Source organism: Agelaius phoeniceus, chromosome 5 (genome assembly GCF_051311805.1).
Source record: "Agelaius phoeniceus isolate bAgePho1 chromosome 5, bAgePho1.hap1, whole genome shotgun sequence".
Classification (NCBI taxonomy): domain Eukaryota; kingdom Metazoa; phylum Chordata; class Aves; order Passeriformes; family Icteridae; genus Agelaius; species Agelaius phoeniceus.
Genome location: NC_135269.1, coordinates 51,804,269 through 51,819,201, shown reverse-complemented (window position 1 = coordinate 51,819,201; position 14,933 = coordinate 51,804,269). Strand labels below are relative to the sequence as shown.

General features: G+C 38.4%; 1 protein-coding gene across 1 annotated transcript in view; it reads left to right on the top strand.

Moving 5' to 3' along the window:
• Positions 1–14,933, top strand: part of IQUB (IQ motif and ubiquitin domain containing) — a 78,724-nt gene that overhangs the window by 44,731 nt on the left and 19,060 nt on the right. The window contains exon 6 of the mRNA XM_054632066.2: positions 2,199–2,284. Within this exon, the coding sequence (XP_054488041.2) occupies positions 2,199–2,284 (86 nt within the window). The remainder of the gene's footprint in view (positions 1–2,198; positions 2,285–14,933) is intronic.

Genomic DNA, 14,933 nt, shown 5'->3' with positions numbered 1-14,933 from the left:
TAAAAAAAGACTGGATGTGGCACTTGGTGCCATGATCTAGTTGAGATGTTAGAACATGGGTTGGACTCGATGATCTTAAAGGTCTCTTACAACCTAGAAATTCTGTGATTCTGTGATATCCTTCTTATATTGTAGCACCCAGAACTGCCCCCCAGCCCTGGAGGTGAGGCTGCCCCAGCTCAGAGCAGAGGAGGACAATCCCCTCCCTTGCCCGGCTGGTGATGCTGTGCCTGATGCCCCCAGGACAGCGCTGGCCCTCCTGGCTGCCAGGGCACACTGTAGACTCAAGCAGTCCCAGGCCACTTTGTTTTGGGAAAGCAAAGTTAAGAGGTGATCTGTGGGAGGATGGAAGAAAAGGCTATGCCAACTTTTTGGTTAGTATCAACTAGATTTTAATCAGGAAGAAGGTGTGTGGATTAGAAAAGATGTGCCACTTTGCTTGGCCAAGTACAGAATCTGCACTATTGTTCCCAAGTAGGCACCTAATTAGGTGCTCTAGAACATGGTGGACAGTCTGAGCTCTTTTCTTTGGAGAATTTGAAAATACTTCATAAGAAAGGTATATTCTGATCACAGGCAAACAAGAGATCTATATCAACCCTCTTGTCATAAGGATGTTCACAGAAGCTTCTCTGGATGAAGGAGCTACCTCTAGAATCTTCCTGAAGGCAGGAGTTATAGATGTTACTGGTAACTATAGTTACATGTATCTCCCTTCTGAAGGGAAATGCAAATAACATGTTATTTCAGAAAGCTATTGGTTGCTTTAATGAAAGAAAACCCAAAATCAATCTCTACATTTTTATACATATTACTTTTTTTTTTTTCTGCAAATTTTTGCTAAGGCTGAAGAGAATTTCCTATGAATCCAGATTACAAAATCAACGTTATATAATGCCTTGGATCTCCACAACCAGTGTAATTATGGCAGTAGTTTTTAGGCAGTTGTTTTTCTGAGTAAGTACATTTCTCATAGTAGATTCTCTTAGCAATAATTTTGAGAAGGAAAATTCACATAGCTGTGATTCTTGACTGATATGAGGAAATCAGTTCAGCTGAAATCCTACAGAAAAAAGCAATACTTCAATTCTTACAAAAGCCAAATATTTTACTCAGCCAGGACACCATAATTACAGTAAATAGAAGTGGTTAAGGAGGATAATAATATAAACTCTTAATTTCAGCAAATGCAAATAAAACACAATTCCTCTAAAGTATAACCTCAAAAATCTGAGAAGTTTGTATATCTAGGTTACAAAATCTCCATCCACCAGACTGGTACATGAAGGAGAAGTGGGAATGCACTGAAACAGTAAATGTGAGTCTGCTTGCTTGCTTCTCAGGCAGTCCCAATAACAACACTAATAATGGCTCATGAGTCACAGCTGTTGTGCTCCTTATAAGCAGATGTTCATGTTTCTGCACAAATATTGAAAACATTTGTCAGTTGAAAGCATTTATTGCAACTGCCTGGGGTTTCAGAACTAGAGGAGGGTCTTTTGTAGAGGCATATTTGGACCTTTTTGAAAGGCCCTCTCTTCCTTATTTGCTTCTTCTTACTTTTTCAGAAATACTCCACCATATTTCTCCTTTGGCCCAATATAATTGGGGAAATTTTTCTGTGTCCTGTTGGGGGTGCAGAAGCAGGCTTTAAATCCATGGAAGAGAAAAGAATTATTGCTACCAGTATTATACATATCATGCCCCACACTAAACACCATGTTTTGAGTGTTGTTTGTCAGTGGTAGTTACATGTATTTTGTAATTCACAGAACAACACTGATTACATTTTATTATTTATTTATTAACTGATCACTTGACTAACAGTATATGCATCCTGCATGTACTCTCTTAAAGAAAGAAAAGAAACCTCTGAAGTGATTTCTCCTGCTCGTGCTTTTAATTGCCCAAAGTTCAAACTTTTGGGTATATATTCTGTGGTTTTACTTTTCTATTTCAAAATCACCCCTTTTTCTGAACAGTTGTATTTTTTTTTTAAATCATCTCACTGAAATTGTGCATTTTTTAAGACATTGAGAGTGTCTTATCCCATTTGTACCTAGATAGAATGAGCACTTAAGTTGCTGAAACAAACTGAATAAGCTTAAACATCTAGCTCATTACTTCTCCAACTGCTGTAGAATTTTAGCTTTCTCAACTTACTGAGTTTGTTGAATTATACATGTTTCTGTTTACAGACAAAATAATTGGAAGAGTGACCATGGATCTGCAGGAACGAGGGATTCATTTTTCAGTCATTTACACTGCAGTGAGACCTTCAAGGGTGAGTAATCATCAGTGCCTACAACTGTCAGATTTTTGTCATCCAATAGCTTAATGTTTACAGGAGAAGTCTGTAGATGATTTTCAAGATTATAGAGATAAGCAATCTATATTTTATGAGGTTTTGACCAGAAATGATTGCATGAATTTTCATACATGATAGCTATATCACATAACTATTGAAGTTTTACTGTTCTAGGAGACTATGAATTTGCTTTTGTCCATAGAACTTTTTAATGTTGTTAAGAACTGTAAGTTAATTTATTTTTTCAGTTTAACTCTAGTGGTTTTGTAGTGATTTCTAGGTGGAACGTTATCAAACTTCCTAGTGTGGCTGGTTAGTACAGACAGAGTGCTATAAATTAACTAAAGGCTACTAAAGTATCAATTTTAAAATTAATTGGTTTAATTTCTTTTAAGCAATACTTGGTATTTACAACTGCAAGGTTAAGTTTTCACCCTTGCTGATAGTCAGAATATAATTTATAGATCACATCATATCACATTAAGTAACAATGCAGGATAGTTATTTATGCAGTTATCTTTTTGTATGACATACAGGTTGCAATCAAAAAATATTAAATTTTTAATTTTAATGTGAATAAATAGAAGACAGTCTTGCCTTGAGGAAAAAAACAGAATTCCCATTAAGAAGAGAAACATGTGAAGGATGGGCTGAATCCTAAAAAATGCAACTTTGAAAGAAACGTGTCTATCTGTTTCAGAAGTAACACAATCTGAGCTCCTAATATGATAATGGACTCATAGAATCATTAAGATTGGAAAAGACCTCCAAGATCATTGAATCCAACCTTTGACTGATCACCATCAGGTCAAATAAAGCAGAGCACTTAGTGCCACATCCAGTAATTTCTTGAGCAGTTCCAGGGATGGTGACTCCACCACCTTCCTGGACAGTCTGTTTCAATGCTTGACAGCCCTTTCAGGGAGGAAATTCATCCTGATTGTCCCACCTGAACCTCCCCTGGTGCAGCTTGAGGCTATTTCTTCCTGTCCTCTTGCTGGCTGCCTGGAAGAAGAGGCTACACCTGGCTGCAACCTCCTTTCAGGCACTTGGGAAATGATGAGGTCCCCTGAGCCTCCTCCTGTCCTGGCTGAACACCCCAGCTCCCTCAGCCCTCCTCATGTGGCCTGCTCCCTAGACCCTTCCCCAGCTCCACTGCCCTCTCTGGACACGCTCCAGCCCCTCAGTGTCTGTCTTTTTGTTCTGAGGGGCCCAGGCTGGACAGAGCCCTTGAGGTGTGACCTCACCAGTGCTGAGAACAGGAGAACAATCCCTGCCCTGGTCCTGCTGGCCCCACCACTGCTGATGCAGGCCAGGATGGCAATGGCCTTCTTGGCCACCTGGGCATACCCTGGATTATGTTCAGCTGCTGTCAACCAACACAGCCACATCCTTTCTACTCGCACAGTTTCATGAGTGGCCAGGTGGCACAGTGGGTCACTAGCTGCCTCCTCTTGGATTGCAGGGCTCCTAATCTGCTCCCAGACCTTGTCTAACAGCTAAAATGTTGCCCTGAGGACAACCAGTCTTGCTGTGAAAGACTGAGGCAAAGAAAGTACAAGTACCTCAGCCTTTTCCTGATACTTGGTTACAATGTTCCCCCCTTCCCCACATCCAAGGAAAGAGAATTTACTTAGCTCTCCTTTTGCTGGTAATTTATTTATAAAAACACTTTTTATTATCTCTCACAGCAGTTGCCAGATTGTGCTCTAGCTGAGTTTTCAACTTTCTAATTTTCTCTCTACATGGCCTAACAACACCCTTCTACTCTCCCTGGGCTGCCTGCCCCTTCTTGGAAAGATCCTTAACTCTTTTTTCTTTTTTCCCCTCTGATTTCCAGTGAGAGCTCCCTGTTCAGCCAGGCAGGTCTTCTTCCCACATCAGCTCATCTTCTGGCACATGGGGATAGCCTCCTTCTGTGCTTTTAAGATTTCTTTCCTAAAGTGTGTCTAACTCTCCTTCACTCCTTTGTTATTAAGGACTGTCCAAGGTAGAGGTTTTGTTGACCCTCTTCCTCCCTTCACCACGAATTGTGAACTCTACCATTTTGGGGTCACTATGCCCAAGGCAGCCTCTTAGCACCACATCTCCCCCCAGCCCTTCTCTGTTCATAAACAGCAGGTCCAGCAGGGCACTGTCCCTGGTAGACTCAGTCAGATGTGTCAGAAATTTTTCTTCCTCATGCTCCAGGAACCTCCTAGACTGCCTCTTCACTGTGTTGAGTTTCCAGCAGACATCTGGCAAGTTAAAGTCTCCCACAAGAACAAAGGCTAGCAATCATGAAACATTAGCCAGTTGGTTATAGAATGTTTCACCTGCCATTCCTTGGTTTAGGCAACGTGAAAGACATTTGTGTGATTGTCTAGATCTAGCATGAGAAGTGCCAACAGGATCTTGAGAGGCTGGAAGGTTCTCAGGAGGTAGCACAATGAAAAATGCACTGCTATTCTTATTACAAGAATAAAACCTAGAAAACCTGTGTTCAGTGGGTGCAGAGGGAAGTCCCTTTATCTTATCCAAAAGAAGAGTAAGAGGCCATTTAAATGGACTTCATAGATGTTCTTTAAGTGAATGAGCCCCTCAAAGGTGTCCTGTGTTCATTTGAAAATAGGATGGGGTTTTGCATGGAGGCAGGATCTTGAACCTCTGACCAATCCAACAAGGTGATCACAATACTCTCTTCAGGCTCTGGGGCAAAGGCAAATTCTACTGAAGAAAAGAACTTTCTTCAAAAATTCACCCTGGAAAATTAACTTCCAGAGACTGGATTTTGGAGATCAAATTAGAAAAAAACCTAGTAGCATAAGGAAGCAAGCTCACATTGATATTCTGTGTACTGTGTGTTTTTTTTGTGGCAAAGGATAGAATATTAGTCCAGAACTTGTGATCTGCCTTTTCTTCTATTTCTTTTTTTAACAAAGACCCAAAATAAAGCTAAAATTTATTTTGTTATTGTGGCTCTTTATGGTTTGAAATCAAAGGCACATGGGCATTCTTAGCTGAAAATTGCATTTAGAACAATTGGAATGAAAAATATTTTTAATTAATGAAAAATTGGAATTAAGAGAAGGAATTTTTTTTATCAATTTTAAAAAGATTTTAAATGTATGCATATTTCAACAGGCTTTCCAAATTAAAGTAACTAACTTTGAGCAGCTGAAGCACCTTTAAATAATTAAACCAATGTATTTTAAGATGTTCTACATTTTTAAAATAAAAGCAATTTAAACTTTTCTCAATTGTATAAAATTTAATACTTTATAAAAGCATTTGAACCATTTTTTGGCCCCTCACAATAACTTTATTTGAGTGCATTCAAGGTTATCAGCTTCTGTACAGAGCTAGAAAAGCCAAAGCAGAATGTACTTTTGAGGGTTCATCACTCTGTGTATTTGTATATAACCTCTCCTTGGTATGTATTGCATATCTTTGGCTGTGCTTGAACTGCAGAAGGTATGAACTGTTTGGTAACTGTAAATACAAATACTAACTCCCTTTGCTTAAACTTTAAAGACTATAGTTCATGATGTAGAAGTTACAGGATCACTCCCCAGTGATAGCCAAGATCAATATATATAAGAAGTAAAAGATCAATATATATAAGAAGTTTAATAACAATGAGAGTGATTTTCAAATGCGCTATGTAAGCTGTATAGCTCTCATTCACTATGGAAGATTTTGCATTCACTAGTGTCCTTATTCTCAGTGATAAAGGAAATTAGCTTTAGGTATTGCACTTTTTAAAAAAAAAAGTAATCTCCTTCTAGTTAGGTAAATTAATTTTTTTACAATGAAGCTCCCAAAAAATGATGCTTTTGTGATGCTTCTCTTCTGAAAGCTCTACCTCCTTGCTCTTGGTCTGCTTATGGCTTAATAACACCGCTATGTCATATTTGTTTGTTCTTCCACTGCCTCAAACAGAAAAAAATAGATGTGAGAAATGTATATATTAGAAAAGGTTCCAGACTGGTACTGGCTTCACAGAAAGTGAACTAATGAGCAGAACTCACCTATGGTTGAGAGTCTTTTCTGATTTGATGAGCAAGAGCTATTTGGTTTAGTCAGTGCAGACACAGATACTTTCAGGCTATTATAATTATCAGTTCATTACCCCAGTGCAGGATGGAGATTTGCTCAGACTGGTTCTTGTTCTGTTCCAGTTTCAGCATGATTGGAGGGCTAGAGTACCTCTTCTACAAGGAAAGGCTGAGGGAATCAGGATTGCTCAGCCTGGGGAAGAGAAAGCCTTAAGGTGAACTAATTGCAGGCCTCCCAGTACCTGAAGGGAACCCACAGGAAAGCTGGAGAGAGGCTTTCTTACAAGAGGGTGTAGTTATAGGAAAAAGGGAAATGGTTTTAAACTGAAAGAGAGTAGGTTTAGAAGCCCTGAAACAGGCCAATGCCCCAGCCCTGGAACTGTTCAAGGCCAGGCTGGATGAGACCCTTAACAACCTGCTCTAGAGGAAGGTGTCCCTGCAAGGGGCTTGGAACTAGATGATCTTTAATGTGCCTTTTCATTCAAGGCTTTCTATGATTCTATGCTTTGAAGCTCGAAGACAGAATTAAGACTCTGAAAGAGACACCACTTGGTGACCGATTTGAAATGGTTTCACTAACCAGTTGATGATTCCTCCCACCATCTCATAAAGGAGCTGCCTTCCTCCAACAAGGCAACTGCTGAGTTCTGTGGCTCATGTTTTGAAATGCTTTGCCTTGTAGGTCTGGCTGAGTTGGGATCTCTCTGGCTGACTGATTTGTATCACCTAATTCTGGGCAAGTGAGGTCTACATGTCTATATCTGAATTCATCCACCAGGGTTCTCTTTACAATCAAGGGGTTTTAGGTTATGATCTTTCTGACTGTTTTGTAGGAGACAGCTGCAGGATGAGATAAAACTCACCCTTAGAGGCAGTCATCATGCTTGGGTTAGATCTTGACATGTACATATAGTCAGACAATTCTCACTCAATATTTCTCATATTTTTTTCCATTAAAAACTAGAAACTTATCTCAAGATATGCGGAGTGTCTGGCCAAGACTTTCCTTCCCTTTGAAAATCATTTGATATCTTATTTTTCTTCATGAGAACCAAACCCCTCTGCAGCCCTTTTTCTAGGCTTTCATCAGGAGTTCTCATGCATCTATGAAATTCTGTGTTCTTGAGGAGTTTGATCATGGTCACCTCTCTACTTTGCTTTCTTCTGGTTAGCTTTTTGGCTTATGGTTGTAATGCATAATTTTACTGTGCTGTTGTAATTGGAGAGTTTAAAAAGGATGCAATGATTTAAAGACAGATATGCTTCAAATCATAAATCTTAACAAGTTCCCCATCCTTCTGATACTCATAGATGTCCCTGTAACATTTTACTAGTTTTCTTCTGAAACTGCGAGAGAGTTTTATAGTTGTTATCTTTTCTCAGTGAGATTGAATGCTGAGGGACCACATACTGCTAAAGGAGATTTATGGCTACATTCCAGCTGATACTCAATTTGTTGACTCCACTTTTTACAGATGCATTGTGAAATGCTGTTTAAATTTTCTGTACTGCCTCCACATTTCAGAGTGCTTCAGTTACCATCAGCTTTGGACTCCATTCTACAAGCTGTCTGCTCTAGTTGGTGTTTCTGTGTGTTGAGTCTGTGGTGCCACTCGGAGCCAAGCAAGAGTTACAGAAACTTTTTACAGTCAGAAGTAACATTGGAGTCTGTCACACAAGTGGTTACTTCTGACACTTAAAAAGTGTCTCTTGGAGATATCTTCAGGTGCTATTGTTGTGCACCACAGCTGAAAGGAATATGAAAAGTTTTCATCTGTTTTGACAAGTGCTTGTGGTTATGTTTTCTTTGTTTCTGCCTTCCATCTAACACATTTTAAAATGCATCATATTTTGCTCTGCTGCCTCTTCCACTTACATCCAGCTCCCCCTGTTTTGTTGACTATTCAGTTTACCACTCCGAGGAGACTAAATGCTGCAACAGCCACCCCACTGACTTCACAGCTTCTGGCTAATGGAATGCTTTTGACCATTTAATATACTCAAACTTTACATAACATGAGCTTTCCCATGAATAAACATTAGGAAAATGCTGATAATGCCATTTGAGGAGCTGGGGTGTAGATTAAATATCCTCACATATCCTAGAATACAGGAATTGCCTTATTCATTTAGTCTTCTATTTTTACATTTGAAGGAGCAGCTGTAGTTTGGCACAGTATAATAAAGCATTGGTGTCTCCAGCCTAAAAGAAGAAAAGAAAAAAAAGGAATTCTTTATCCTTTGGTATCCTCTCCCCACTTAATGAATGCCATTATAATAAAACATAAACTTGTAGATGAAGAATGTATATTTGATTATTTTCTAGCAAACTCAGTTTTGAGAATTTTTTTCTGAACAGAGGTAGAGTATTTTTAAATAACTACAAAAGAACTGCTTGAGGCAGGTTGAAGCCAGTTAGTTGTCACTCTAGATGAACAAACATTTAGCCAAATTAGTTTCAAAATTGAATGATGAAAATGTGAGAGATTCTTGTTAGCAATTCTGTATGATTCATTGAATGTGTTAGTGGGGAATTCAGAGAAGTAACTAGTGTTTTGCCTTTAACTCTAGACTTTGCACCAGAGCAAGTTGATTCACTTACTTTAAACATTTTTACAACTTTAGCTAACATTTTATATCTATCTATCTATATATATATATATATATATATATATGTTTATGCATTTCACTGTTCAATGAAGGGCAGCATGGAGCTAAACTATTATTTTTATCTGATCAGAACAGCTTTGTTATTTTCAGGTGCTAAGTTTTTAAGGCATAGATGCACAGATGTTCCATATAGATCAAATCAGAAAGTTGTATTTATTTTGCTTTTAAAACTAAGGACCAAGAAAACTGGGGTGGAGGAGGTATGGAGGGAGAAGGACACAGGTAAAGATGAATTGTGTCTTAGGAATAGAATTTACCATAAATTGGTAAAATGCAGGCATAAAAGTTGCAATGAGTATTCTAAAAGATACAGGCATATATAAGCAGAAGTCATAAAAGTAATAATGCAGAATGAAATTAAGGTATAAGGGTAAAATAGGATAGATTAAATGGAATGTGTAACTGTAAAGAAGCATATTTATATGACATGTTGGTAGGCACACTAAACACTTTCTGGAAGGAGAATGCCTAGGTAAAAAAAGTATTGGAGTGATGGAGTTGTAAAGGACTGATGTTGTGTATTAAAGTGATTTTGGATTCCAGGGAACAAAGATAAATATTCAGAGAATCCTGGAGACCTATTCTAAGAACAGTCTTTGAAGACTGAGGTTGAATGAAATATCCAAGTGATATCTCTTTAACCTAAAGATTAAAAATAATCCATCTATCTGTGATTTGATAAATTGCCCAATAATCTACACTAATTATGTTGATTGACACTGCTTATATCTGGAATACAAACTGCTTCAACACAACATATTAAAAGGTCAGATAATATGTCAACAAAACATTTTTCCCCTAAACCCCCTCCCTACATGGAAACATCCCAAACTGTGTCATCATTAAGAGAGTGAAAGAGGTGAGGCTATTAAAAGTAATAGTCACACTTCAAAAAGTATAGTCCTGTATGATACAGAAAATTAAAAGAAATATAAATTCCTGCAAACTTAGTGCAGCATCATATGGCAGACCTAAAGAGATTCAGAGGAATAATGTGCAAAAGACCCAAAATCTATTCATAAAAACACATTAGATAGGAATTCTTTCAGAGACTATTTGATCTAATAAAAAAGAGGAGTGCAGAAAAATGAGTTACAATGCAAGGCCAAATGGCCTTTGTGTTGATCATTGCTGTGGTAGGACATAAAGAAGTTCTCATTTCAAACACTATTTCAATAGTCATTGAGCCTCAAAACATTTTGCTGCTACTCCATTAGCAATGGAAGAGATTTCAGAATAAATAAATAAAATTAATTATGTCGTATCATCAAGGTCATTTATTATTCACCTAAGTTTAAACTAAAATAAGAACCTGCCAAACTGTCACCATGATTTCTAATTTACAATTTTTGAATTACAATTTTTATAATGTACATGAAAACTAAAAAATAGTTTAGTCTTCACCACAAGTGCGACATGGTGCTTGAAAAGAGGCTCCATATATCTGGATAAATACTTCCAGGAAACCTACCTTCCATACTGACAAAAATGGTTGAAACTGTAGTCATAAATATGTGGATCTATGAAGAAAATACAATGTGGTTCCAGTGTTCTCTAAGAGGCATAGGATGTGCAAGCAAAAGTGACGGTGTTGCTAAAGTAAAAAGGGTAAAAAAGTAAAATCCTTAGAGATAAGCAGAAGTAAAATCTTTAAAGGTAGGAAACAGAGGATAAAAATAAAGGATTCATGTTCTCAGTGGGGAGTATTTGCCAGTGGAACTCTGTGGGGATTGATATTGATGCCTGTGCCGTTCAGCAGAGTCATTAGCATGGAAAGGGGGCTGAAATTCAAAGTGCCAAAGTTTGCTGATGTACTGACGGGTTGGAGAAACCACTCACAGCACGGCATTACTGAGTGATGAAAAGACAGATACAATCCAATCTGAAGAAAAGTAACATGTAGGAAGACCTTAAATATGCATATTACACTGTAGTGAGTGGCTGCTATTTCTCAGAAGAGGAATTGCAGTACAGACGTGGGTAGATCTCTTGGAACATCCCAGCAGTCAGCAGTAGGATGAATAGCAAGCAGAGTGTTGGAAAGGAGGAAGGCAAAGCAGCATCAGTTCACTAAGCCCTTACCAAGTACAAGTCTGCCAGTGGAATAGTGCGTGTGGTTCTGGCCACCCCATCTCCAAAGGATACAGTAAAACTACAAGATTAAAATATTTCAGCTAGGAAAAGTGAGGGCAAGTCAAGAGGGAAATAATAAATAAAACTGCCAATTGCGTGGACAGGCTGAACCAGAAATATTACTCTTCTCTGAAAAGTATTCATGACAATCACCACTCAGATAGTAACATGGAATTCAGGGGCACCAAAGCCCTTTAAAGAAAAAAAGTCAACTAATTTTGGATGACAAAAGCACACAGACTTCAGTGATTACATAAACTAATGGAAGAAAGATAGGAAGGATGGGTGGAAAGAGGTCCTATTTACATGTGTTCATTTAAATGCAATCTTCAGCCCTGAAGGTTTCTAACCCAAAGATTACCAAACTCAAAGAGGGCATCCTAGGACAAGTATTGTTTGTATTTACCCTTTCCTTATCTCAGCTGCCAGTTACTATCAGGAGCTCTGGCTGTGAGCTAGGTGGACCTTTGCCCTCACACAGTTTAGCTGGTCTCATGTCTTGGCAGTGGAAGCTTGGGATATTGACATAGCATTTCTCTGGAACAGGAGTGTGAAAAGTAATATGTAACTTATTTAACTAAAGGCCAAGAGCCAGAAGAGGCACCCAACAGAATAAGCAAAGCTCCACTATAAGAAGCTCACGGACTTTCCTCCTCATGCTCGCCTATTAGGTTGCTGTAGAACTGCCACTTCTGGAAATGAAAATAATTGCCACATCATAAAAAAAGCCTACTGCATGTAAATCATTGTTCTGCTGTCAACCAGGAAATCCATAAGGAGAAGTGACTGTGCCAGATGAAAATCGGGTAGATGGCAGCTCAAGCTTGGTGCAGTCTTCCCTACTTTCAGTACAGTGAAACAGGCTGGATTCTCAAGATCCTTGTGGTTAAGCAACTGCAAATTGCCTCTGGGAGCTCTGACTCTTTTCCCTGTTCATTGCACAGAGACTTGTGTCTTCAATGTCTACTCCTGACACCAAAGCCCATTGGCATGATCTTTTTCACAGGGAGATACACGTTCCCACTTTAGGGAAGCTCAGGGTTAGAAGTGGGAAATGATTACATCTACCCAGAGGATGACTGTGTATGTGAATCCCCCCCAGGAGACACCTGGGGCTGAAAAGCCAGGAGCTGGGCAATGTGTGACTGTATGGTTGGGTGGCCTCTGCATGTGATCAGAGCAAGCCTTACCCTAAATATCTACCTGCAGTATTTCTTGTCTTCCTTCCCTCCATAGGAAATTAAACTAAAGCTTGTAAAAGAAAAAGCTGGTGCAATCACAGGGATGCCCCGTGCACTGAAAAAACCATTTGTATCCTGTATCATTTGTTTTGTACTGCAGCCTCTGTTGTCTGTGCTAGAGAAATAGCTGTTAAAGGAACAAAGACATGCTTTACTATCAAGGACATAAAAATTTGCTCTTAATCAATAAAATGCAGATCACGTATTATGGGAAATGTGAGATCTGATGGCAGAATAACAAAGCCCTAAGTTTTAATGCATCCAGTCTGTAATACAGTTAGGACTAGTTAGAAGAAACCTGGATTATTTAATTTTAGTTTCAAGTGAAATTTCTTATTCTTTCTTTTCACTTTATAAAAATTTCTGAAAAAAAATAAATCTGTATGTAGTGCCACAGAAAGTTTTGATTTTGGAAGTCAGTTTTGTGGTAGGAAGACATTTTGTTGTGAAGTTCTAGATCTGCTATATTTTTGCATGTAGCAGATGTGCTTTTCTCTAATTTTGAACTCTTACCCTGAATGTGATTCCCTGAAGTATTGGACTGTTCAAAGCCATCAACTAATGATTTTCTGCCATTTGGAAAGGTAAAGAGGGGCCATCATTATTCATACATAGTCACTGTGTATACAAAAAAATAGAATCATTAAGGTTGAAAAAGACCTCTAAGATCACTGGGTCCAGCTGCCAAACTATGCAGCCATTTAAACTCCTAAGTGCGGCATGCATGCCTCTAAAGTTAGGATAAAGAATGATAATTTCTAAATGGAATTTTAGATATATGTAGATAAATTCTAAATGTAATTCAAACATATTTATGATTTTAGCAGAGGAATATATCCTTTAGGGATGGGTATTGAAATGTTCTCTCTAAGAGTTACTTTTATTAATGTTTAAGTAATTTCAAAAAGTTAATTTCATTAAATAATGAAAAGGTTTTCCATAAAAATTTCGAACCTGGAATTGTATGCAAGTCTCTTTTCATAGTTTTTACATTAGAGCACTAAGCATACAAAGCTAAGGAATAGCCAGGGTGTTAATAAAAGGTTAACAGAATGTTAATGCAGTATTTTGGTATTGAAACACAGAGCTTATTTCTTTCTGAGGACTGTATAACCCATTCCTGCTAGATGACAACTTTAAATTGAAACTGATTTCAGTCTACTAATACATTATGTTTCTTTTTAGAAAGCTGTCTAACTAGAAAATAGACTGAATAAAGAAAGCTGTGGTAATAACATCCTTTTAGGGAATAGTCCTGTATGGTCAGACCCCTGTACAGTCACCTGTGCTGGCATCATTGAGAGTACAGCAGAGCTAGAGGCAGTGTTGGGAGAGCTCTGGGACTTGCCAGTGTCCCCCTGGACTGTTTACTGGGGAAGGGAAGAGGCAAATTTGCCCTGCATGAGGTTGACAAGTCATTGTTGCTTTGGGATCCCAGCTAGTATCACAGCACTGTTCTGACCCATGCAGGCCTGCAACTCCCTCCAGCCTCGCACGGGACTCTGGTATTGAGTTGCTGTATCACATAATCATTAGTGTCACTGGTAGACCTGAAAAAAGGCAAGAAACTAATCCCTTTCCTGACAAAATGTCACAGACATATTTTTTAATTTGTTGATGGAAGAATTACTTTGAAAGCTGTACATAAAGTGATGCCTGACATCAAATTTGATATTACACAGCATATTTTGTTCTTGTGCTGTCTTTTCTGTTTTATGAAAACCTCAATGTTTACAATTTTATTGAAAAACTGCAACTATTATTCTGTGATTTGATTTTTTATTTAGACTAAGTGATTGAGTGATTTCCTAGATTGATATTTAATGAATCAGAAGAAGCACATTCTACTTCTTAGTGCACTACAGTATGAAGGCTAAACCTCAGTTATTTTAACAGCTAGATTTTCTCTTCTTCTGGGACTTTCAGCCAAATCATTTGGAATCAGCCAAATCACTTGGAAAATTCTGCAACAGAACAGAGTGTTTCTTGCCTTATGTTGAGCAGAACTATTGGAAGGTCAATGTCAGATTCTGCTGTGCTTTATTGCTGTTAAAAACTCCTTCCTTCTCCCCAGTAGGGGAATTTTTAGGTTCATTTCCTTATGAACCTAGAAATATTCCTTGCTCCTGATCCTCAGTTCTCAGGATCTGAACTTCCACCAGGAGTTACTGGCATTGAATCCTGGATATGGTGTAAGAACAGCAATAGGCATCAAGCTGCAAAAGCAATCCCACAAGAATGGTGGAAGGAATTTGGTGTTTATTTTCTAATAAGCCTCACCTTACACATTTCTATTTTCCAGAGTTTCATATCAAAGCATCCTGACAAGGATCCATAACTAGCAGACACAGAGGTGGTAGTTCCACCTAACAGCTGGGAAAGATTGCGTGCATTGGTCTCATTTTGGTTTATTTGGTGGGCTAGAGACCAGTGGGAGATAAAGGAAATTATGAAATTGTGGTTGATGACATTGGCTGGAATATTTAACTAGGTTTTGGTGGAAACATATCTGTTTTGAGAAAAACTTGGAAGAGGAAGAAAGGT